The 24,246-nt window shown below is 45.4% G+C and overlaps 1 protein-coding gene across 5 annotated transcripts in view; it reads right to left on the bottom strand.

Moving 5' to 3' along the window:
* The window catches only part of GDPD5 (glycerophosphodiester phosphodiesterase domain containing 5), a 190,774-nt gene that overhangs the window by 117,327 nt on the left and 49,201 nt on the right, over positions 1-24,246 (bottom strand). For all 5 annotated transcript variants that reach the window (XM_037376789.1, XM_037376786.1, XM_037376785.1 and 2 more), the window contains one exon: positions 8,590-8,764. In XM_037376789.1, coding sequence (XP_037232686.1) covers positions 8,590-8,706 — 117 coding nt within the window. In that variant the 5' untranslated portion in view covers positions 8,707-8,764. The remainder of the gene's footprint in view (positions 1-8,589; positions 8,765-24,246) is intronic.

Raw genomic sequence — 24,246 nt, 5'->3', positions numbered from 1 at the left:
ATCTGAAGCCTCAGTTCAAGGTCACGTGATGTTTTTAACCAAATGGACCATCTTGAATCATTTGCATTTCACATTAAGGGAATAAATTTTGACAGTGAGTGCCCAATTCATTAGAAAGGGTTTGATATTTCATTTATACTGGCTTGCAGCTACATGAACAGCAACAGACACCTTAAAGGTACGGAGAGGAATCACAAGTTTTTAGATATTCCTCCCATCTCTCCTCCCATTTCCACACAGTTCAGACACTTTGCATTTATTTAACCATGGATTAGGAGATACGCAATGTAAAAACACCATCTCCCAAAGCACAGCAGCCATGCAGCTCCTCCAACAACAGTGCTGCTTTCTAACGAGCATCTTCAGTGGCTCCATGTGCCATAACAAACCCAGTGCCTTCACCTCTCACAACACACACCAACCAGGACATCTGCATAAAACATTTATTTAAATCATAAAGGGGCAGTTTGGTTTCTAATCGCCATGAAAGCAGCTCTCCAATATTTCCTGCTAAGTGAGCACTGCTGATGTTTAAGCGATGCTGCTTGCAAAAAGGACAGGGAGATGCATCTGGCTCTGAGCATTTCTGTATTTCTCCATTCCTCTTACATGTGCCCCAGCAACCCCCATCTCTTTGCTGTGACCTCAACACGGTTGGACTTGATTATCTTAAAGGTCTTTTCCAACCTGAAATGATTCTAAGAACTTACTCATTTTAAAAAGCATGTTTTGATAGCTCAGCAGCAGCCGACGCATGCTGTACCATCACCTACAACATTTACCGTGTTCAATTTTTATTTTTTTTAATTACAATTACCATTACCCCCTATAACACAGCACCCTGTATTGTGGGCACAGACTGGAGGAAACTCTGCTTCTCCCTGGGTTTGCACTGGGTTGCTTTAATTGATTTGTGCAACCACTTCTTGGGTGGTAGGAAGGCGCAAAGGGATGCATCAGCCTAAGTATCTTCTGCCTTAAACACATCTGTAGCTGGTCAATGGACTAAAAAAACCAAACCACAAACCACACCTTTGTATTATCCAGATTTTAAAAAGTAACAAAGCAAACTTGTTCAGTAAGTCTTGTACTGCAGTATCCCAGATGGGACACACTGCATCAGGAGGCAATAGATCCATCAACCCCTGCCTCCAAGTACCAAAACCTGGATGATTGTCACGGAAACGCTGGCAGAGTCATAAACATCCAAGGAGGAACTCAGAGAGAAACCTCAAGGAAAATTATCAGGGTGAACATCTCTCAATCTCAAGCTGAGCACCTGAAGTTATTTTTGGTGGCTGTTTTGGCAACAGCCACAACTTTCATGTCTCAGATCAGCCTTCCCAACACAGGGCATGAGGCAACGGGCTACCGCTTCCTCCCATCTCTTCCATCAGCCACCTCTGGAAGCCTTCCAGCTCTGCTCCCTCTTCCCTCTCCACAACCTCACTCCAGTAAGAGATCAGAAACCAGTGCTCTCACAGCCAACCATGTGAGCCTTTAAAGTTTCCTCCTTCAGCACCACTTATCTTCAAGCGCTTCAAGGCATCCACCGTATCCGCTCTCAGACTTTCTTCTCCCCCAGGCTGAGCGTGGCAAGTCTGAAGTCATTGCTTTCCAAAGACTTTCTAGGAAAGGCTTGGCTAAACCCCCTGATAACGTGTAATTGATTTCCTGGGAAACACAGGCAGCATAGACTTCTGTCTGGAAAGCAGAGATAAAGGGAGGGGGGGGGGGGATAATAATAATAAAAAAAATAATACAGGAGCCATCACCTCAGGCTGCTGCTGCTGGAATAAGGACAAAGGAAACGTGGAGATTTCTTGAATATCAGAAACAGGACAAGTCCAGTTTTGTCCTGGTTGTCTGGGGATCTTTAAAGGGTACAAAGGTCCCTTTTATCCCTATACCCTCTCCTAACTTTAAGGTGTTGCTCCCCCCATTCCCTCCTCAACAGCCCAAAGCCTCTTTTTCTTGCACACACAGCACTTGGCCATGGATCCTCAGATCTACTTGCCTACGCAGACCACAGACACACTAATTATTCAGCCCTGGTTTAAACTGTTCATTCAAGGTCTGTTTTCACTGCAACGCAGAATGAAAACTGGGGGTAGCAAAAGTCCATCCCTACAATCTTCTTTTGGTTTGCTCTTCTGTTTTTGGAGCTTCACCAGCCACTTGGGGACTTTGTGGTGCATCTGGCGTGGGTTTCATTAGGGAAACAACCTACTGACATTCAGTAACGTTGAGCTCACCTTCCCCAATTATACTTTAAGGCAACCCAATGCACACAGTCCCTTCAAGGAGCACAGAAGAAACAACATCTGCTATATCCTCCTGAAAAGGTACAAGAGCAAACGGGAGGAAGGAGGGATGACTGGCTCCAGCAATGTAATTCTTCACCCAGCTTATTAGTACAATGCATAAAGAAACAACAGTTGGAAGGAGCACATCTGGCAGCTGTAACAAGGAAATGCCACAAACTGAATAAAACCCTGGAGGCCCATAACGTTGGGAAAGTCACAAGGCACCTTTGTGTAGCCAAGGGGGGCTGGCCTGGCCGTTTATCACAGGGAGCTTGCACATGGATCACTTCAAAGTTTCTAAATAAAGTAGTAATGACAAAGTATTAGAAAGCCTGTAAGCCATTGCTACGTGAGCTAATCAATCACCTTTAAAAAGGTCAGCCCTGCCCAGGGACCACTTATAATATTACCCAGACCCTAAGTTCACAGGCAGAGAAGTTAAAGCTGCAGAGAACCCAGCTACGCCCCACCAAGTTAGCTGTGATTCCTGGTGGCGTTGGCCACACCACGTACTGTTGCCAGCCCCTCACCTCCAAGCCAACAGGCACCAGTCAGTGCCATCAGGACGCCCCTAAGCATATCCACAGGTACTGGGGAGAAGTGTCCACATTAGGATGATTCCTGGCATTCAGAATTCAATGGTAGCCACCACCAAGTAATCTCAGCAGCTTTACTTCTGTGCCTCAGTCAAACCAGTTACAGAAAATAATAATAATAAAAAAACCCCAACACACACCAAGCTGGCAGACGGACTTACGCCACATTACACACTGCAAGATAAATATGGGAGGTTGTGTTGATTACAGGCTTTTGTATTTTGCCTGAATATTAGCAGTTCCATTTATTAACACCAGAACATCGCACTGGGGAGGACGGAGGGGTACCTGGAGAGTGCTGAGCAAGAACTCGTTGGCTTGGGAAGCTCTCAGTTCCTCCTTGCTTTGCCATGGCCATCTGCTGCAGAGGCCTCAGGTCAGGAAAGTGGAGATGCTCTGCCAAGCCCTATTAAGCTTCTAGTGCACTAAATCAGAGCAGCCCCAGGAAGGCATTCATAAACGCTTCTCAGTGTCTTCCCCAGCAAAGATACAAAAGCCTGGTATTCAAGAGCGATAGAGCAACACCCCAGGGCCCAAGGTGCGCCCAAGGAGCCTGTAAGATCCAGCTAGTGCTGCCCTTTTATTAAGTGGGTACCAAAGACCCTCAGACTGTGACTCATCAGCACATAACAGCAGCTCCTGAACCCCACAAACTGTGGAGCATCTGCTGTTGGGTTCAGAATAGCAGACGCACTACAAGGCATTGCTCCAGCCTTCACAGCCTTTCGCTGACAGGAGCGGCAAGCCTACACAGCAACAGCAAAGAGGAAACCTCTCTGCTGCAATTACTGAGTTACCACTGTCAGAAGAGGATGGAGCAGAAAAAGAAAGGTTGCAGCAGCTACTAGTAGGACCAGAGGAGCCACATATCAGGTGGGGAAAAGACAACCTGCAAGGACATATTCAGGGAGGGGAAAACAACAACAAAAAAACCCCAAAAAACAAAACTCAGAGAAACAGGGACACTTGGTAGCACATAGAAATGGAGTCTAAATACTGCAGTGGGGAAATGCCACCCAACGGCAGCACTGGAAGCAAGGGTTGCAGGAGTAGCAACCCAACACCAGGAGCTGGTGGGTACAACCAACCAGCATTTCCAGCTCTTGAGCCAGGTCCCTGTGCTCCTCCCTGATGGAGATCTCTTGAGAAAGGAGGGGGACAATGCCTCTGATGCACAAAAACAAGCTTTAAAAATATGAGGTTTCTAGGAGGCCCAGACTTGAAACAGGCTGTGTTAATATATGCATCAGCTCTACAGAGCCTCACTGAAAGATAAGAGGGATTTTTTTTTTTTAAGCTGGATTCTGAACAAGTTGTTGTTTTAAGGACAAGAAAACATTAACATTATACCCAAAATCCAACTCCACAAACCCACATTTCATTGCCTACCAGTCCTGACCACCCCCAAAGCTTTCAAAGAAATCCACTCCTCAGCTTGGATGTGGGTCTCGTTAGCAACAGTTTCAACATCATCCCAGGTTCTTAACAAGGGTTTGGTTTATTCGATGCTCAGGTTAACACCTGCAGGATTACAGCATTCAGAGAGCAGTGGGATTTTGTCACTAGTACTGCTCCTTTCACACACATCATCTCTGAGAGTTTACAAGAGAAATGGGAAGAAGAGAGATTATACAAGCATCGTGAAGTGCACCATGCACAGAAAGCTGATGAAGAGACCTCCATTTAAAGGTTGCAGATGACACTGAAGAGCAGGAGTCACAGGGATCTTGACATTTTAGTCACCTGGGATCCAAAGCTGCAAATTTTGGGTTTATTCCCAGGTGGTGATGGTCCTTCCTACTGTATGTAATCAAACCAGGCAACTATCCTTGTCTATTCTTGGCAATTTTCTTAAGGAAAAGGTAGTTTTGTAAGCATGGCAAGCTTCCAAGGGAAATGGGAGAGACAAGAGGAGGTCCCAGTTACATTTTGTTTGCCTCAGCTTGTATCTCAGATAGGTTCATGGTTGGGAAGTACAGTGTCAGCCATGCCTGCTGCTAAGCGGAGAAGCCAAAGCTCTTTGCAAGTGGTCATAATATTTTATCCTATTTGACAGGCTACTGAAGAGAAATAAAACAGATCCCAAGATTTTTCAATACACAGTAACAGAGGGAAGAAAATACCCTCAACAAAGAAAACCCACAAACCAGCCAGCCAATAGAAGTGGCTTCTTCTGTTTCTTGGATAGATAAAAAATAATCATTGCAGTTTTCTTCTGCAGAATATCTCTTTCCTCACTCCCCCCTAGGATGATTTCCCAGGTGTGATACTTGCTGTGTACAAACAACAAAGGTTTTAAAAACAACAGGAAAAACCCCCAAACCCTGAACAAAACCAGCTGATAGATTTAACTTCATGCTTATACAACGCAACCCATCAACATCTCCCACAAGGATACTGATCCTGCAACATCTCTGGATGGATTTTAAAAGAGGCTGCTGCCAGCCCTGGACTTTACCCCAGAAGCAAGAGCTATTCTGGTGTTGTAATACCCAGCAGCAGTTCATTTCAGGTGAAGCACACAAGTTGTGTGCAGAGCATCAAGTTTATACACTGCAATTATCAGTGCTGCTCTCTGCGTTTAATTGCTGACAATCCATCAACAGGATCATGGTACCTGGGAGCTACCTCTGAAGCTGCCATCTGAACTTCAGACCCTTAAAAGCATATATGGCAGCTACAAGCCAAAGCTTATTTACCCGCAGCTTCTGTGTTTAGGGCAATAGAGCCCTGTTAAGATGATGCACTGACTTCATAAGAATTTCCTTGGTCGAATACCTGATGAACAAGCTGTAGTTAGATCAGATATTGCTTCCTCACACCAGCTGAAGAGAATATAATGCTCTGAATCTCAGCCAGACCATTTCTTCTCTTTTCTATGTCTTTCATTAAATAAACATTAAATATTTAAAAAACGTTAAAGGGAATCTTGCCATTAAAGCTAAAGGCACACAATAGAAAAAGGAATTTTGCAGCTGTTCAAAATTTAAAAAGGAGACCGAGTGCAGGCTGGGTGCTTTCAGCCCCTCTCTTCCATTCTCAAAAGAAGAGGGGAAAGGAAAAGATAATTACAATTCTAGCAAGCAGTCTCCCAAAAAATTTAGAACGCAAGCTTACAATTAAAATTCTCTTTTTCATGTAAATTTTTAACGTGTAGTAGAAAGCCTGATCTGCATACATTTGGGGGGAAAGGAGAGGAATCATTAAAACTCTGGCTGTTGAGCTGCAGCACAAGTCAAAAACCAAATGTTCACAGTCATCAGCAGAATACTGCAAGGACACAAGGTTGGGTCATAACCTAAACTTAGGTGAAGGGTTTGAAGAAAGTTTGATCTTCTAAAAAGAAAACAGATAATCACGCTATAGCCTATCCTAAAAAAACCCTGCTCTCTGAATACATGCCTTGCCTTCTGATAGTTAAAGAACAGAAACATAATGTGTGTATTCCTTCCTTCCCAGAGTTCTAGGTTTTCGCAAGACTTAAGATGTCTCAAGTATACCATACACCTTTTTATAGAAACCATGCTCAGGAAAACATGTATTATACTACAATTGCCTCTACTCTGGGCTTGTAGTGGCTGAGTTACTACAAAGTCAGATACAGGGCAATACAACAGGTATCATCATCAAAATGCCACTGTCTTTGTGTAAAGCAAATGGGCACCTAAGTTTTGCTATGGTATTATACCATGAAATGCCCTCCCACCCCATTCACAGAGGCAGAGGGATGCTGATACTGGTTTGCAGCCTGCAAAAGTTACCTACTTGCTCAAACAGCCAAGGATTATTTTGCAAAATAATAATAATAATAATAATAAAAGAGGTTTCTCACTCATCTCACACATATCCTAGAGTTCACACCTATTCTCTGCAGTACTCAAGCGCTGGCAAACAGACCTGTCCAGAGGACAATTAGCCTTCATTTGCATTTGTCCCCTTCAAATACAGTGCTACCATTGCTCGTTCCAGCACTGACACCTGCAAGATGCTTCATAGACAGCAAGATGGGAACAGATTCTTCGTGCCTTGGTTTTGCGCAGCCTGTAGCTAATTTTAGCCTTTCTTCTCTTGCTCCTGCAATAGCAGTTATTTCCATTTCTCTGTTCAACAAAGTGGAAGTCAAGGCCTCATGCAGACCTTAAAAAGACCAGCTCTGAGACTGGACGTATTTTTAAGCCTAGATTAAGTACCTTTATACACAACAAATTCCTTTCTGCACTAGAAAAATAAATGAATTTCCAAGCAGAATTGGAAGATTGCCACTGGGTATTTTTTTGTAAAATAAATCAGTGCGAGTGGAGCCAGCTTTCACTGAAAAATTAAGTCAATTGCAATTGTTCTATGGCTTTTTAGCTAAAAAGCATAATGCTCTGGTTCATAAAGGCATACAGAATTAGGCATGTTGAGTATTTAAGTTAGTACATGCACAGATGCCAAGACATTACGTTCCACTGTTTTCCTGACAGAGTCTTAAAAACCCACCTACAGCCTCCGCTACGGATGTGCCTGGGTATTTGTTTGAAGAAAAGCTCTGCTGGCTCAGAAGTGGTCGCTCAGACTAAGCCGGCCAGGCTGAAAGTGGAGGAAAACCAGCACAAACATTTCTACTTTGCAAAAGGAAATTTGTTTTATGCTGCACAAACACAAGCTGTAACTTTTCAATTCCCATGGGAGCTCCGGGCAAGCTGCACCACCAATCGATGCAATTCAGAATGAGGAGCACTTTTGGCACAGGATCTGCCACCCAGAAGTGGTTTCTCCTTAACAGCCTCTTTTCCAGAGGAAAAGCACTCCGCAGCCAGGAAGATCCCTGGTTATAGACTTAAAAACAAAACAGAGACGCTAACTGTCACCAGAGCTAAACTAAGCCCTCAAAAAGCAACAGAATTATCTCCTGGGAGCATTGCCAGAAGAAACAGAACTTAAAAAACCCCAAACCAAAACTCAAGAAACAAGCACACTAAAAAACAGAAAACCAAAACAACAACAACAACAACGTACTCAAACCACCAAAGAGACAGCTGAGAGCACCGAAGAACAGCAACACACAACCATTACCCAGAAGATGTAACAGCATCGCTTTGACAGCAGGTTTTTTCTACACTTCTTACTATGAATACATAGGGTCTCACAAGATCCCATCTCGCAGCCCCAAATAACAGGGAAGGTGCAAGTCCAGCCCCGCTGCCTGGATTCCCTCTGCCAGAGCTCTCAAAAACTGCATTTATCTGGAGGAAGGAAGAGTCACCTCTAACAGCGCTCCATTTATCCCCAGCTAGTTCTCACCTCCTGCTGCCTTTCCCTACCTACAAACTTATTTTCATAAAAGCTAGAGACTAGGCAGAAATGTGGGTCCTGCACTCTGAGACAGAGAAACTGCAAGCATACCAATAAGACACAGAGCAAGGAATAAAACAGAAGTCTCCCCTAGTAACAAAAAAAGAAAAATACAAACAGATCTGGCCATACCAATGAACCCCTTTGAAAACACGACCAGCTAACCAAGGCCATCTGCTGCATCAACCACACGGTGAGGACCTCTCGCAGACCTCCAGCCACGGGGCCAATGATTTCCGTGGTCTATCCAAGCCAACAACAACTACTCAAATACCCAGCACTGTCAACCAAGACCACAACAACTCTCCATCCAAAGTGTGTGGGACAAGGCGACGCAGTCAACTACTTACCTTGGTGGTGTCATCATGTGACCGCTGGTACCGTTTCCAGCGGCAGCCGTAGATCCCGGTCAGACAGGACAAACATAGCTGCGGCTCGTAGTACTGCAGCGGTTGGTGTTTAACCATGCTCCTTCCAGCCCCTCAGGAGCGAGGTATCAGAAATCCATCAGGTCCTGGGAGCGCCCTTCAGCAAAAGAAAGAAAAAAAAAAGAAGGAAGGGGGTGGGGGGATGTTAAAACAAAAAAGGAAATTAAAAATTCCAAGCAATATTTCAATACATTAACAAGCAATTTAATAATTAACCATGTCCTCTGGCTATCGAGAGGAGGAATGATAATCAGATCTATTCCCAGCCTTGCCAGCATCTCTGCCTTGTTACTCAACAAGCTGCGAAGTTTAATTAGTTTGCAAGTTTTATTTCCTTGTGCAGTTTCTCCCACACCACTAAAAGCAAATGTATTCACAGGAGTTATCAGTAAGAAAAGCCACACAAGGACAAGAGCAGCAGACTGCTTATTTGCAGCCCAGATGATTAGATTTTTATGAATGACTGAAACGTAAAGAACTAAAGCCTCTGCAAGCACAACCTTAAAATTGATTCAGAGACCTCTGTAAAGTTGAAACCCAGCCAAGATAAATCAGTTTATCTTGAGCATCCCATGGAGCCTGCAAAGCGGTCCCAGACAAGGAACTAACACCTCTGTGCGCACTGGAAGAGGCAGGTGTTACCCTCTTCTTTATAGGCATCTCACACAAGCACTCACAGGGATGCAGAGCTGGTTGCAGCCTTCACCCAGGAGAGAGATCCCCTCTCCACCAAACCACATTCGCTCCCAAAGGACCAGACTGACTCCAACGCAACTCTTGATTTACCATCACAGGAACATCACTGTTTTGAAGGAAAGTACTCTGCTCCATCAATTACATGCTTTGTGCATCACAGGGTTGGGTTGGTTGTTTTTTTAAAGTTTTATATATATATATACACACACACACTCATTTTTGTCTCTGGTGAGGTTCGTAACAAGAACAAGCCAAGTAATCATATGCTTTTACTAATTCATAGAGTCAGCATTCAGGGATGGGAACCTCAGAGCAAATATTTGCCAGTCTGGTGGCGTCATGCTGTTCTCAGCTGCACTTAACTCTCACCAGGGGTTTTCCACCGGTTTCTGGTGCACAAGCATACACCCACAGCCCCACACATGGCTGGTATGTGGACAGACAGTGTGCGATGAGGGATGTTCAACAGCAGCTGAGCATCCTACATGCTTAGCTACCTTTCCAGAGTGTGCACAGTCGCATGCTTGATGTGTGGGCAGTAAGGAAATCTCCCTCTCTAGAGGAAACCCTTCATTTCCTTAGATGCAGGATCCCCTGCACTCAGGTCGTGCAAAAAGCTATGATAGTTCTGAGTAGCAACACCCTCAGCAGCATCAGCAAAGCATGACACAGCTTAAGGAGATAACCCGAGCCACCTAAGAGCCTTTCATTGCCACAGCCCATGGAAAGATGCCTCCAAGAATGGGGTTTACCATATTTTTCATTATGGCTAATGTATAAGGGTATGCTACACACATCGCAAACACTGGCAGTTCAGAAATGTCAGTGAGGACAGAGATAGCTCAACCCTTCCAGTTTTCCATCCTTCTTTGAGTCTGTTTACTCTATGCTTCATACCGACAGCCAAGGACAGCCTTGTCCTGACTGTCTCTGATGAGGACTCAGCATCCTGGAGGCAGACAGATCATGCTAGTTGGTTGGTGTGGGTTCAAAGCCCACCAGACTGTGACAGCACGCTGCCTCCAGAGTCCACAAGGCACAGAACCTCCGGCTTCTTCTTAAGACAGACATACAAAGTGTAGCTTTGTCCTTTCAGCAAACCTCTCTGCAATGCTCTGGGCGCTGCGCCAGGCGTCGACCCAGGGCAGAGGACACTAGGTGTACAGGACTTACAGACTGATAGGCAGCCGGCCTGGATCCCTGCGTGGTTCTGCTCATCCCCTCAGGGAGGGCATGCAGGACAGAGGCACAGACACATCCAGCCTGAAACAAGAGCTGTAGGCTGATCGCTTCACCCATGCTCTCCCAGCTCATCTGCCCCTAAGCGCTGCTGTACCACCTCCATGGCCTCACGCTTGAGGTCACCTCCCTGCCTGCATGTCATCTCTTCTCATGCTATTTATAAAGCTCAGCATTAGTCACCGCACAAGCTGCCTCCTATCTCCAGCTTTTGCCTGTTTCGAGATCATGCCTACAAAGTGTGTTTCCCCACTCTGCCCTCCCCATCACCGGCAGAAACAACTGTCAGTTCGAATAGGGCAGAAACACGGAGGACGTGCAAAGGTAGATGCTACTTAAGGGTCTTGGACAACGCCATCATCTCTGCCCTGAAGACCCTAAGCAGGAAGTGATGTAAAAGATGTTGTGGGACATAAGCAGATGTAAAAATTACACACAGATTGTTAACAAATCTGCTGCCAAGCCCCACATTACCGTCCCAAAAACGCAGCAGGCTACGGCCGTTACAGGAAATCCTTCACAAATTAATCTCTCCCGGTTTCCACCTCCTCCTGCTTTAGTCGCACAAAGCAAGGGGGCAGGCAGACCACCTCCATCTATAAAAGCTTAGACCACGTGCTTTATTTGCTAGCTTACAAGAATTGCATTGCAAACTCGAACACAAGGGGTACACTCAAGCATTTCATCGCTCCACTCTTCAGGGAAGCTGTTCTCCAGCCCAGACACCTGGGAAAGAGGTGCTGTGCACCAGCCATACACATACAGAGGGCCGAGGCTGGCAAACCCTGGCCTTTCCAAAGAGAAATCCAATTCTTCTGAAGGTCAGGGAGTCTAAGAACAGAGGCTGCCCTTTGGAAATAGTATAACTCCTGTTATGGATCCATCATTCCACTAGCAAAGTTGAAGCTCCAGCACTTACGTCCCCCACTGAAATTTCACAGCACAACTCGCAGGAGGCAACTGATAAGGCTGTGAAGAGAATAGGGTGAGCTTGGGCAAGCACCACAAGTTAGCAGGTACACAAAGAGTCCTCATCTCAGTGCTGTCACCAGGATCCCTGATTCAGCCTGTTTGAGATACAAACATCCCTCTCATGACTGCATGTCCAAAGCTATCGGCATGAACTTTGCTGCACAACCAGAGAGAGTGGAGGCACCAAAGACTTTTTAAACAGCACTGCTTTAGTAAGGTACAAGTGCACTTCAGAGGTGCAGAGAGACCAGCAATCAAGCCTTCTCCCTGAAGAAAAATCCTACCAGAAACACCAACACCCACAGTAGATGCAAAAACTTTGAGCTTATCATCCGGTTCAGAAGAGCATCTATCAGCCTCCCACAGCAGCATCTAATCCAGCATTTCCCAATCTCCTGGAGGAGTTCAGGAGGGACACAAGTGTTTTCAGTACAAAAGGGCAAGTCAAAAGCACACCTGCCCACCAACAGTATCACCAGAAGGCACTGCTGGAAGGTTTTAAGAGCAGCAGAAACCACTAAAAACAGCCAAAAGGATAAAAATCAGAAGCAAGGGAAAAATGCAGCTGTAAAGGCTCCATAAGCCACCACGTGAAGCTCCCACTCTGGCTCCTCTCACTGAAGCCCAGCACAGGCAGACGCTATGGGAGCCCACAGGTTCAGGCTGCTGTCCATAAAAGCAGTGAGGAGAAGCACAAAGAGAAGAAATCCAACACAAGACTTAAAAAAAAAAAGCCATTCCTAAAAGCAGATGAATCACACGAGGCACAACCTACAAGCCTAAAATCCTTCCCTCTTCTCCACAAATGCCATGAGCAGATGCATAAAAGCCCACAACAGAAAGGAACGCACAAAACATCACCCATCCTCCCCACCACACGCCCCCCTGAATGGTAACACGAGATCCAGGAAGAAACTGAAACACAGCAAGCAAGATGCTACTCCAGAAAAAACCATGCTGATACCATCTGTCCAGAGACCCTTGCTTGGTCACGAGCAGGGACGGAATACTTACTTCTGCTTCCAGAAACTGATTTAATGGAGAGAAGCAGAAAGTCCGTACCACTGTTCCCATGACATCTACGGCTTTGAGGTGGAGAAAGCAGGCTATGAATGATTCAAACCTCTGCTGGTTAGCATTACATACAGAAGTGAAAACAGGAAGCAAGACAACATATATTAATTATTTACATTCAGCAACACATACACACACAGGGGGTGGGGGAATAAAATAGAAAACAAACCCACACAAGCTATCAACCTTGACTTTAAAGATGCATCATCTGCCAACGGCTACAAACTTCTTAGAGCTGAATAACTGAGTTTGCCAGCTAGCTTCCCCAAAAAGGGGGAGCAGGGTAGAGTCCATCTGCATATACAGTGGAAGCATTTTCTGAAAGCTCCAGGATGCCTAATTAGCACACACTGCATTCCTGAGATGCTGGACTGTAGGTATCCATTACAGCCTGTGACACATTATTCCTTACCAAACAGCTTCTAAGGGGTGGGAGGGGGGGAAGCAAGAGAGAATTCAAGTTGCAAATTTAAAAAGGAAAGCTCTCTGGGGAGATCTGGCCTAAAAATTTGGATCTCTGTCTCTATGAGTTAACTCGTCCATCCCTGTAGCCTTAGAGCGATACTCAGAAACCTGGCGTGGAGAGGGAACAGAGCCATTGGGACCGACTGTTAAACCATCTCAGTGCTGTCATTTTAGCGAAGGGAAGAGCAGCAGCGCAAGTCCTGAAGTGCACTGAGTAAATAATGTGAATGAAGCCACAGAATAGCGGGTTTAATAGCATCTAACCCTTTCACAAGGCTTGGTACAGTCCAAGCCCATCCCTTTAATCCCCCTCCGTTTTTATTTTTTTCTGTCAACCCAGTTTCACACAGGTCACACTGATCTCGTTCAGCATCTTGGGACAAGCCTTTTAATATCCCAGAGACAAGCAGCTTAGTGTCACTGGATGTGCAGTATCGGCAGCGCTATTCTGAATACCCGTATGGTTTGGTCAGGGTGGTCTGGGGGAGCTGTGGGGAGAGAAGAGAGCTATAGGCTCCCGCTTGCCTTACCTTGACCTGCTACCTCCAGCCTTCCCCCAAATACCCTGAGGCTCAGCGTGATAAGCACATGACCCCTTACTTAATCCTAAACTGGATGAGCATATCCAAGAAGAATCAAAAGAGAGCCAAGGATGCTTTGATGCATGCTTGTGAATCCCGAAGCCTAAGGAGATGCTGGAGTGTGCAAACCCAAGCACTTGGGGAGAGGAGGACACCTGTGGTCTTCTACAAGATCCCCAGCCATCAAGATGTGGAGAACACCTGTGGTCTTCAGCATCTCCATCTATCAAGACATGGCTGAAAAGACCTACCAAATGGAAAGCCTGGGCTTTCCACAAGGAGGCTCCCATGGTTTCAGAGGCAAATTGCTGGGAGAGTGAGGGGGATAATAGAGAAACACCATCACAGCCATATTTCCACATCCTCACCCTATATCTGGTGAGGCCAAAAGGCCATTGCAGCAGTGGGACACTCAAAACCAAAGTGGGCCCCAAGCTCTGCGGTGCAGTCTCCCAAAAATCAGGCCCAAGGAAGCTTGCCCCACTTGCAATGCAAATAAATGCAGAAAATAGAAATTCCAGGGTTGTTTGAGATTTTTTTTTAAGCTAACCCATTTTAAGAGAGCTTTGACAGATTCTACTGATTTCCACATTAAAAGAAGTGGTTTTCCTCTCATTGGTGACTCATGGGATCACTGTTTGTCAAGAATCTCTGTAGAGTTTCAACATCTCCATCTCTATTAAAACTTCTAGCAAGCTAGTTATGCTTAAAACCTTGTTAAGCAAATAATTACCTATACCAATCAGGTGAGAACATCACTGATAACCAGTTATGCCTATTGATATTCTTGTAAGCCTCCTGAAATGTTTCCCCAATTATACCGCAAAATCCCGATTTTCCTTAAATACTTTCTAAACAATAGAAGTTCAGCTCTTCCAGAGCAAACCCTCCAGTTCTCCATGCAGAGAAGAAATCTCCTCTATTGCCCAGCCAGGGCTGAAGTGATTTAAAGCGCTTCATGGAACTGATCTAAACTCTTGACACTTTCAAGGACTCTTCATGGCTTTCATGGCAACCTTTTCTTTAACATACTGAACTCATCCAAATCGGAGTAATGCAATTTCACTTTCCCCGACTCAGAAGATGGAAATGGAAGAGGGACGCTATTCCCATCTGTTTAATAACAGAACAGCTCTAACAAAGGGATGTTTGCTACAGCCATTCCCACAGGGGGAAATATATATGCACACACACACCGAGCAGTACTTTCCACATTTTGTTGGCCCAGACCCAGAGCATCTCAACTTGCAAGATCAAGATTTAATTTCAAGGCAAGAACGGTAAGAGAACACCCCAAAGCCATGCACAGCCTCAACTGCCATGGTGATGCATTTCAGTGGTGGAAGGTGCCCAGGTAATGACCCCCCCGACGGCTCAAGACCTCTTGATGACCCAGCAGGGTTATTCTTTCCAATACACTGTTATTCCCTGCTGTGGAAACTGGGTTGGGTTAGAGGTCTCCCACCCACTTTTCCCAGGCTACAAACATTGTTTTATACAGATAACACCGCAGAGTCTCTGTACAAATAAGAACAGCAGATGTGTTAAAATGCCAGTTGCCATTTAGAATTTTTTCCCTGGCAAACAAACAAACAAGATAATCTGCAGCAAAGTTTGCCATGTGTGTATATAAATGGAGTCTTTTGGATGAGAACTGATGCAGGAAAGCACACATTGGTAGAACACCCTTGTCCTAAAAGCCAAGTGCTGCTGCCATAGTGACAGAAAATAAGGGGTGGGGTAAAATTAAAAAAAAATTAATATTGACAGAGAGGTCTACAGGCCATATCTTGATTTATTAGAGAACTTGCACATCTCTGGAGGCAAACATCACCATTCCCCTGATGTCTGGTAATGCCAAACCCCATGACTACATCCTAATCCAGGGAGACAGCCTGCAGAGCCACTTTGATTCACAAAGTGGCAAGTGGTGACCTAAATAGTCAGGATCTGGCTGACGTGCAGCCCCTATGGGTCCGGCCTGTTGTTTAATTTTTTTAAAAAAATTAAGAACAATAACACTTTGAAACTAGGGCAGCATGTAGTTTGGGGGCTGTACACTTCCAGTTAATGAAAATTCAGACTTCAAAAGATAAACACTTCAAAGAGATTACAGAAGAAAAACGTAGACTTTAATCTCACTAAATAAATAAGCACAGTATGTACTAATGCCCTCTGCAATCTAGCTTCTTAACGTTTTCCACAAACTAAGGGCATACTGGGTGCCTAGCATTTTAAAAGGGTTGAAGAAGCGGAACAGGATACCAGAAAAACCTGCACAAACTTCTCGCAGAGCAATAACCAAATGCAACCTCCGCTTTCTGCACAAGCCTTTGCAATAAAACCTTGCAAGTCAAGGCCTGGGCACAGCTCTGAAAACTCAACACCTGCTGCTACATTCAAAGCTGTTGAGGAAAGCCAGGTTCTCTCCTACCCCCACACTGGGAGGTGACCAATACCAGTTACACAGATATTTTTATTTTTTTTTAATATTAGTAGGACTACGATGCATTTTTGTCTGTGATGGCTGTGGTTACACAGTGCCTGACTTCAGATTGTACCTACACGACACATCACAGCAGAGTCCTTTCCTTCAAGCATGCCCTCAAGGAGATCACATATTGCAAACTTAGTCCCAGTAAAGAGAATTCCCCATTTAGTTCAATTTCTATGTAAACAACAGTTTGCATCTGCATATCCTCAAAAGACAGCAGCAATATGGTTCTGCAATAACCCCAGGTGGCAGCTGCAATGTCCAAGACAAAGATCAACTTACTTTGTCTTGGCAAACACCACTAGGGATGGACAAAGCACAAAAAAATCCAGTTCACGGTCAGTTCAGATTCTTCTTAGACAGGTATTCAGAAACGGAGACCTAGGTGGTAACAGATGAGAGCTGACAAATACATGCAAGGAATCCCATGAGCTGTGCCTACCTGTTCTATAAGTAACTGTTCACTGGAAACCAGTGTCACCGCTTCAAGTGTGTTCTGCTCAATGCTCAGAAATTAGGAAACCAACAGAAAGTTGGACGTCGACAGAAAAGCCATGAGGACACTCCACATGTTTACCTGGGATGCCGTCTTGCCTAGGCAGTTCCAGAATCAGAGAAATAAGAAGTAATGCAGACCAAAGACTTATGCGCAAAAGGAGACTAAAGTCACTTCAGACTATGAAATAACAGGTAATAAACAAACACGCCCGACATCTCCCAGGCTTCCCTAGTTGGAAAAGACCAAAGAGTCCACATTGCTTTGGAATTTATTAGTTGGTTTTCCAAAGCACAACAGTTCTGAGAGCAAGCTAATGCAGCAGAGACCATCTTCCCAAGCCTCTGGCTCCTGCTTAGATACGAGTGGCCAAAACACGAACTCTGCTCAAAGTTTTTCCTGCCATGAGGGTAGTTCCTGTGTAATAAACCTCTGTGGCTCAACAAGAGACCTCAAAAAACAGCTTCCCCCTTGCCTTGTTTGGCTCGTCTCCTCTATGCTACTCTTCATTATTAACAAGCCCTGTAAGCCTTGTCTCCCACACCTCCACTATTCTTAAAAATAAATAAATACCTAATATCTAAAAAAAACTCAGGTGAAACCACAAACAGATTCTGAAGTTACTGGAAGCAGCAGGCAAAACAGATGGGGCACGAAGACTTTTAATTAAGAGGAAACACAGGATAATTTTGGTCTCCTCTGCCAAAGACTTCCTGGCAATCCGAGTATGAAGAGTTTGATCTTCTGGGGACTGGTGGAGAGACGGGCAACAACTCATGATGTGCTCCCATCTGCAAGTCTAATGAGGTTCTTGGCTTTTAAAAGTAGCAAACAGAAGTTTTAGGCAGCCCAAGACGTATAAAACCCCATTCTTCCCAGCAGAGAAAGTCAGCTATTAGCTGCTGCAGAGACAGATGGTTGGGGTAAGTCAAAAGTACCCAAACAAGCTAGAAAAAAAGCATTAAGTGACATGAGCAGAGCTGATCCCACCTCAGGGTAGCTGGTGGATATGTCAAAAGTCTGCTTCCATCTCAGAGTATGTCACAGGGGAGGCCCAAGTTGGGGTGCCCATAGTAGGACATCTCCTGTGCTGGACAAGAAAGGCCAGCAAGTGTCAGGCAAGACAGACCAGCGTTCAGCAGGCACAGAAACGTTTATGTTACGGCAGTAGAATAATGATGAATTCTGTCGTAAGCAAAGCTGAAAGAGTCATCCTGTACCCACCACCCCCAGCCAAGAGTAATAATATTAAAAAAAAGGTAGAAGAAAAAATTATAAAGGCAGTAACAGCAACACCCTGAATTCCCATGCCAAGGAGTTAATTAGTCCTATAAGCACATTTCCTCGACATAGTGCCTTCTGGCTGAGAAAAGCTAGGAGTCTGTGTTGCATCAGAGTCACTGACCACGATTAGAAATGCAAACAGTTTTATGTGAAAAGCTACAGCAGCCCAACTGCTGCACAACTGTTAGACTGTGCGGGAGTGTACCCCAACCTATGCAGCCAAGACTAACTTCCAAGCTAAAAACTGCCAGGAAACCAGTGGACTTTAGCAGATACCAAGTTGCAGTTTTACTACCTAAGAAAAAGCCAACTAGACTTTCCAAGAGGGCCTTGCCAGTATCACCTTGAAGGAGGTGCTCCTCAGTGGCATCCAGGAGGACCAAAAAAAAATTTGTTTAAAAAGTCAGGGTGCTTTTTTGTCCTTCAGAAAGATGGGCTTGATGCATTGAAAAAGTTCAGTCAGGCACCAAAAGGTGCTGAATGGGTTAAATAGAAAGAGTGACGAGGACATCCTAGTGCTGCTCAAAATAAGGGCTCTGAAACCCATAGCCAAGTCAACTGGAAGAGGTGCCAGTCACGCTGCTAAAGTTTTCCTGCATTCAAGTAGTATTCCAGCTAGCAGGGATGGCAGTGTTTGGGAAGAGGGAGGGCAGCATCCAGGAGGCAGTCAGGAGTTTCCATGTTACAACAGCCAACCGTTGAATTTATGCCACTGCTGGTAAACGGTGGAGGGACCGCAGGGAGGAACCTCTGGGTGACAGCCAGCACCAGCCACTGGAACAGGTTGGGGACAGAGGGTTTTTACTAGGCACAGAGCCAAATACACCCAAGTGCCCCTGACTTCCCCAGGCACGTACAGGGCATAGTGATTCCAGTATGCATCTGGTCTCGGACCATCAGCTCCGCTGGGGAGGAAGACACACAGGTCACACAAAGTCATCACAGCACATCACTTTGGAGCAGTGGTGAGCACTGCCTTGGCACCATGCCTGGAAGAGTCACCCTGGGACAGCGTGCCAGAAATGCTTGGACCAGCACAAGTACACAGCGGTTCAACAGTTAAGACGAAAAAAATAACAGCTCAACGGTTAAGCTGGGGCGAGACAACACAAGGACAGACAGCACCAGGAGTGGCTGTTGATCTTGGCAGAAGACATGGCAGAGGAAGCTTGAGCCACAAAACCAAACAGACATGCAGGAAAGCACCAAACAGGTCTGGGAGAAGTTGGAAGGGAAAGGAGGCTGCATTTTTACTAAGAGACCCCGTGTTAAACCTCTGTTGCCTAAAGATCATCTGAAAGAGAATGCACTGCGATACCAGCATGGTCTGGGTGATGAAATCACATCAGCAGGGCTGAGCACAGAGACAGCCAAGGTGAGAGAAAAGAGGAAAAGCCATCAGTGGAAAACAAGATCTAGGAACACAGCTAGATCCTGAAGAAAACTCTGAAGGGGCTCAAGCACAGACAAAATTTTTTAAAATATTTAAGAAACTTAAAATATCACATCATATTTTTCCTCTCCACAGACTCCGAGAGTTCTGCCATCTTTACCAAGCTGCAAAACAAAAGTTTACATCAAGCCTTATCCACTTTCAGCATGTGCTTTTGCTGAAGGATTAAGTGGAAGCAGAACCGGTTTTGAACCTGCGCACCCTGACAAGCCGCTTCCTTTATAGACACACTTTTCTCCCCCCTCCCCGACTACCCTCCCCTACACACAGCCATGCAGAGTTCACCATAATCACACATGGATTGTATTAGCTGACCCTCCAAGGGGCAATTTTAATCTTCTCTGGAAGGTGTTTGCTGCTGAAGCAGAAGCCTGTCCAACACATGGCTGGTAGAGGGCTTGTCATCTGCTTTCCCTGAGACACGTTCCCTGCTGCACTGCTGAAAGTTTGGTTCCTGCCAGCAGGAGAAAACTGTGTGAACCATGCCAATAACACTCTAACACTCATCTGAGAATAAGTAAAACGCCTCCACACCCACTGCACACGCTTTAATTGAAGGGGGGGGGTGACAACAGCAAGACTCATTTTACAATCGATACTTTGCACATCTGCTGTGCAACTGCAATCCACAGAATTCAGCATGAATGTCTTGCGCTTAATGAGAGGTGGAAAGTCCTAGTTAAGTGGATTACAAGCTCTTTATTTCCTATGATTGATTCCTTCCATACGGCTGCAAGAAACAGCCTTCAACAGAGAAGCTAAATTAGCGAAGGAGCAAACTTGCTTTCCCATACTTGCTGCTCCTTGCCTCCCTTTCCGCGCACAGCGAGCGCATGCAGCGCAGCCCCAAAATGCCTTCACCAGTCACGTCGTCAGTAAGACTTGCATGCACAAGACTTATCCCCTCCACATCTTCCAAGACGTCATCTCTGCTCCCATTTCTAAAGCAAACATGCACTGCTTCATAGCAGTTGGCGGCTTCTGTGGCTCCCTTGTCCTACAAGCCGGATACCTTTCTGGCTTCCTACACCAAGAGCACATAAATTAATCTGCTAAGACTCTAATTGCACAGCTAACTCCTTTCCCACTACAAACACACTGGATGTGCTGTGGCAAAAATAATTAAAAAAAAAAAAAAGATAGTCAGCAGGACCTGATCATGTGAGAGACTCAGAGAAGTCAACTCCAGCTCCCTGATTTTGGAGAGCTTCTGGCCTTCTCATTGCAATTGGACTGATTTGGAGCAATCAAGACAGACTATCTGACACTGGAAAGGCTTCCTAGGTAGTCATTTTTGGATAAAGCACTCTCAAATGTCACCAGGTAACTGATGAAGCCCAGGAGAGTTCAACAAAGTCAGCCTGGATTAGGAGATGAATACAGAAGGATTGTTGACTGATATTTATTATGTAGGCACGCAATGGGAAATACCAAGGTTCTCAGCAAATCCAACAGCATGAATGCACGTGATATGAAGGAACAATAGGACCTGCTGCCTCATGCCTGGGAATGCCAGACATGATGAGCTCTGAAAGCTGTTTGAAAGGTTCATGGAGGACATGTGGACCACAGCTCTCAGACCTGAAGACACCAATTCTGACTCAGGAAGGCTTCTGATGATAGAGGTATTGCTGAAAGGTTCCACAAGGTCCACTCTTGGAGATTTTCAAGAACTGACTGGACAAAGCTCTCAACAACCTATTCTGAGCTCAGTGCTGACCCTGCTTTGAGCAGGCTGAGACTAAGTAGAGACTTCCCGATGTCCCCTTCCCACCCAATCAACCTGACAGGTCCAAGATTAAGTGAAATAGCCAGTGCAACCCTCCCAGAGGCCTCAGTTTCCAGGACGATGCACACAAGCATGTTTTTCAAGCAAGCAGTTACAGCACATCCTGGAAGCTCTTCTCATAAAGCTACTCCAAATTTAACATGTTGCACCCCACAGCTGTTCCAGTTTGCGAAAAAATAATCCCCTTTTCACAAGTTGTCAGGGCAAACGTGCACAATTGGCTGTTTCTGTTTCACCGCCTCCCCCTAGAGCTTTCTGGTCACTTGAAAAACACGGAAACAAAAACAGTATCAGAAAAATGAGATCTACACAACCCCACCCCCTCCCCCATCCCTATTGCATAGCAGAGATTTTGATTTCTGACAGAGAAAGGGCTAACATTTAACATCCCATTTACCCCTCTTCTGTTCCAAAGATGCTCAAAGCACAGGTTTGTCACATGTTCCTAAAGCCTCCTTCCAGTCATTACTGAATTCTTTCGCAGTTGTATACGAATCTGTCTCTGTTCAATGCACAGAGAGAGACATGAGTTTCCCTCCCAGAGGATTTACAGGCTCAACCTAGACACTGCGTGGTGAATGAAAATTGCATCTAAAGCAGCAAGCGGGTAACGAGGAACAGGTTATCACCACACCATCACAGAGTTACTCAACACCAGGTAAACACTTGTCTTGACTGCTGATGTGTGTATTCTTTCAAAACCTGGACCTGATCTTTAGGAAGACATGAATAAGAACAAAGTGAATTTTACTCTGCTCACAGCAGCATAAATCTTTCAGGAGAAGGGAACTCTCTCAATTGACTTGGCAGGCAGTTGCAATATTCTCAAATGCTCTTTGCTTTCCACAGAGTATGCCGAAGTGCTGGTCAAGGTCATTCTGACTGACAATCGAAGTGACACATCAAGGGAAGGGGAGAGAGGGTGAAGTCAGGAAGGAAACCGCCCCTCCATCCACAGGGTGACGACCAGCGTCAACAGAAGAGATTCATCGTCATTTCCAGCCCATGCCTGGAGAATCCTGTTCTAATGAAAACATAAACACAAGATTCCATCTGCCAGTTGCATCAGCTACTATCTTGTTTTCCTTATGGAAAGGACCAGGCATGAGGGATTCATAAACTCATTTACTGATGCATATCCAAGACCTATTAGTCAAAGTGCTTTCAATCATTTTTGAGGGCTTGTAATACAATGAGCATTAACCCACTCCATCCCAGCGCCCTCCCCAGCATCAGGGACCCTCTTCCAGACAGTTACCAATGTCACCACCACTTAGCACGTTATCGACAGTGATGACCAAACTGGCATATTCAAGATAATCATCATTAAGAGTGAAACAATGACATCTGCAGCAAACTGCCTTCACAGCAAGAGGCTACCTTCCCTCCACCTCACCTCCAGTGGAACTCGAGGCAAAGCCAAACAGGAGTTCTTTGGGTGGACAGTAAATTCTAAGGAACAGGGGTAACCTGTAACTTGTGAAATGCTGAGCATCGCTGCTCATCCTTACAGCCCTTTCTACGTCTTTCCCCCCTCTTTTTCACAACCATCAGACAACTGACGTCAGTCAGGCAAAGGTAGCCAAAGCAAACCTGCGGCCAGGTTATGATGAGCCTGAGGCGCTGGGGATGCTGGCACAAAGCTCTATCTGGCACGCTGCAAAGCGCTCATTTAGGTCATTGCTGATGATCCTCAGCCTCCTGCTACAGAGAAGGCAAGACCCCAAGGGGTCCATTAATACGTAGCTATGTAGTTTGGTGGGAATTGCTTCCAGCCCACAGCAGCTTATCCAAACATCTGGAGCAGCTGAGCAGCTAAGCAGCAAGCCCCACAGGAGCCCAAAGACCTGGATGCAACTGCACCAGCATTTCTCGTCCTTTCCCTGTAAAACACTAAGCTTTCTAGGAAAAGGCCTCAGAAAGAGGCAGCTGAAAGCACATTTTTCTTTAGTAGCTCTGCGACATTGCAGTAGTGAAAAGAAAACTAAAAGATACCCAGATTTTTACCAGGGCAGAGTTCTCAGCATCACAGACTAAAGAGCAATTACGCAAACATTCAGTCAGTGCTAATAAGACTGACCATGGGGAACACCGGTTCATTCAACAAGATGACCTTTCTTTTCCTTCCTAGAAAGGCATAGATGTCACCACAAAGACAAGGGCGCTCAAGGCAGACCTTTGAGGACCAGAAAAGAAGTAGGGGGAGGAAGGGCTTCCTACACATCTTGTGATAAGCCATCCTTACACAAGCATCAAGGAAACAAGGGAAGCATGTGCAAGGCTTCAAGGCTATGCTGGCTCTGAAGACAGAAACACCTACCCCAGGTGGGTCAGGCACCTCACATGTCTGGAATACAGACCAGAAAACAGCCATATCTCAGGAAAGTAGAGAAAGACTTTTTGGAGCACAGAACTCCCACAGAAAAGCTGCCTTTTTTTTTAATCACCCCCACCCCCCATCGTTTATTAAGAGGTGCCCAGGAAAATAAGCCTGTTTAACTTGAAAGGGGAAGCCAGCTGCACACAAACACAGCATTTCCAGGATAAAATGGTTTTTAATTCAGCCTGCTTCGCTTCCAGTAAGCCACTTTGGGTTTTCATCCTAAATCAATTCAGATTAAGAGCCTGCCTCAATAAGAACATTGAGAGAAGCTACTGTGTGGTTAGGAAAACAGGCAGCTTTCCTTACACTAGCCAAGAGCTAAAAATATGTTTTCAGCTTATTTTCCTAAGAAAACAGACTGATCACCTGCTCTCCTCTGCCCTCCCCTACCTCTCCTTGTCTCCCCAAGGAGCAATGCCCTGGAGCATTGGCCTTTCCAACCCAGGAAGCAGTTACACACTGGCAAGCTCTCCAAGAGGAGCTGCTGCTGGGTGGGAAAGGGTAAAACGAACTCCCCCCACCCCCAAGAGAAGAGCAATTCTAGTCCAGCCCACCATCAAAGACTAGTCAGCACATACAGCTGGAGACATGAAAGGATGAAAGCAGGAAGACCGAGGATTTGAAAGAAGTCCCAAAGAAACTACACTTCATTT

The sequence above is a fragment of the Falco rusticolus genome, chromosome 2 (assembly GCF_015220075.1).
Source record: "Falco rusticolus isolate bFalRus1 chromosome 2, bFalRus1.pri, whole genome shotgun sequence".
NCBI classification, from domain to species: domain Eukaryota; kingdom Metazoa; phylum Chordata; class Aves; order Falconiformes; family Falconidae; genus Falco; species Falco rusticolus.
Note: the sequence above shows the minus strand (reverse complement) of the source record. Positions and strands in the feature narration are given on the sequence as shown.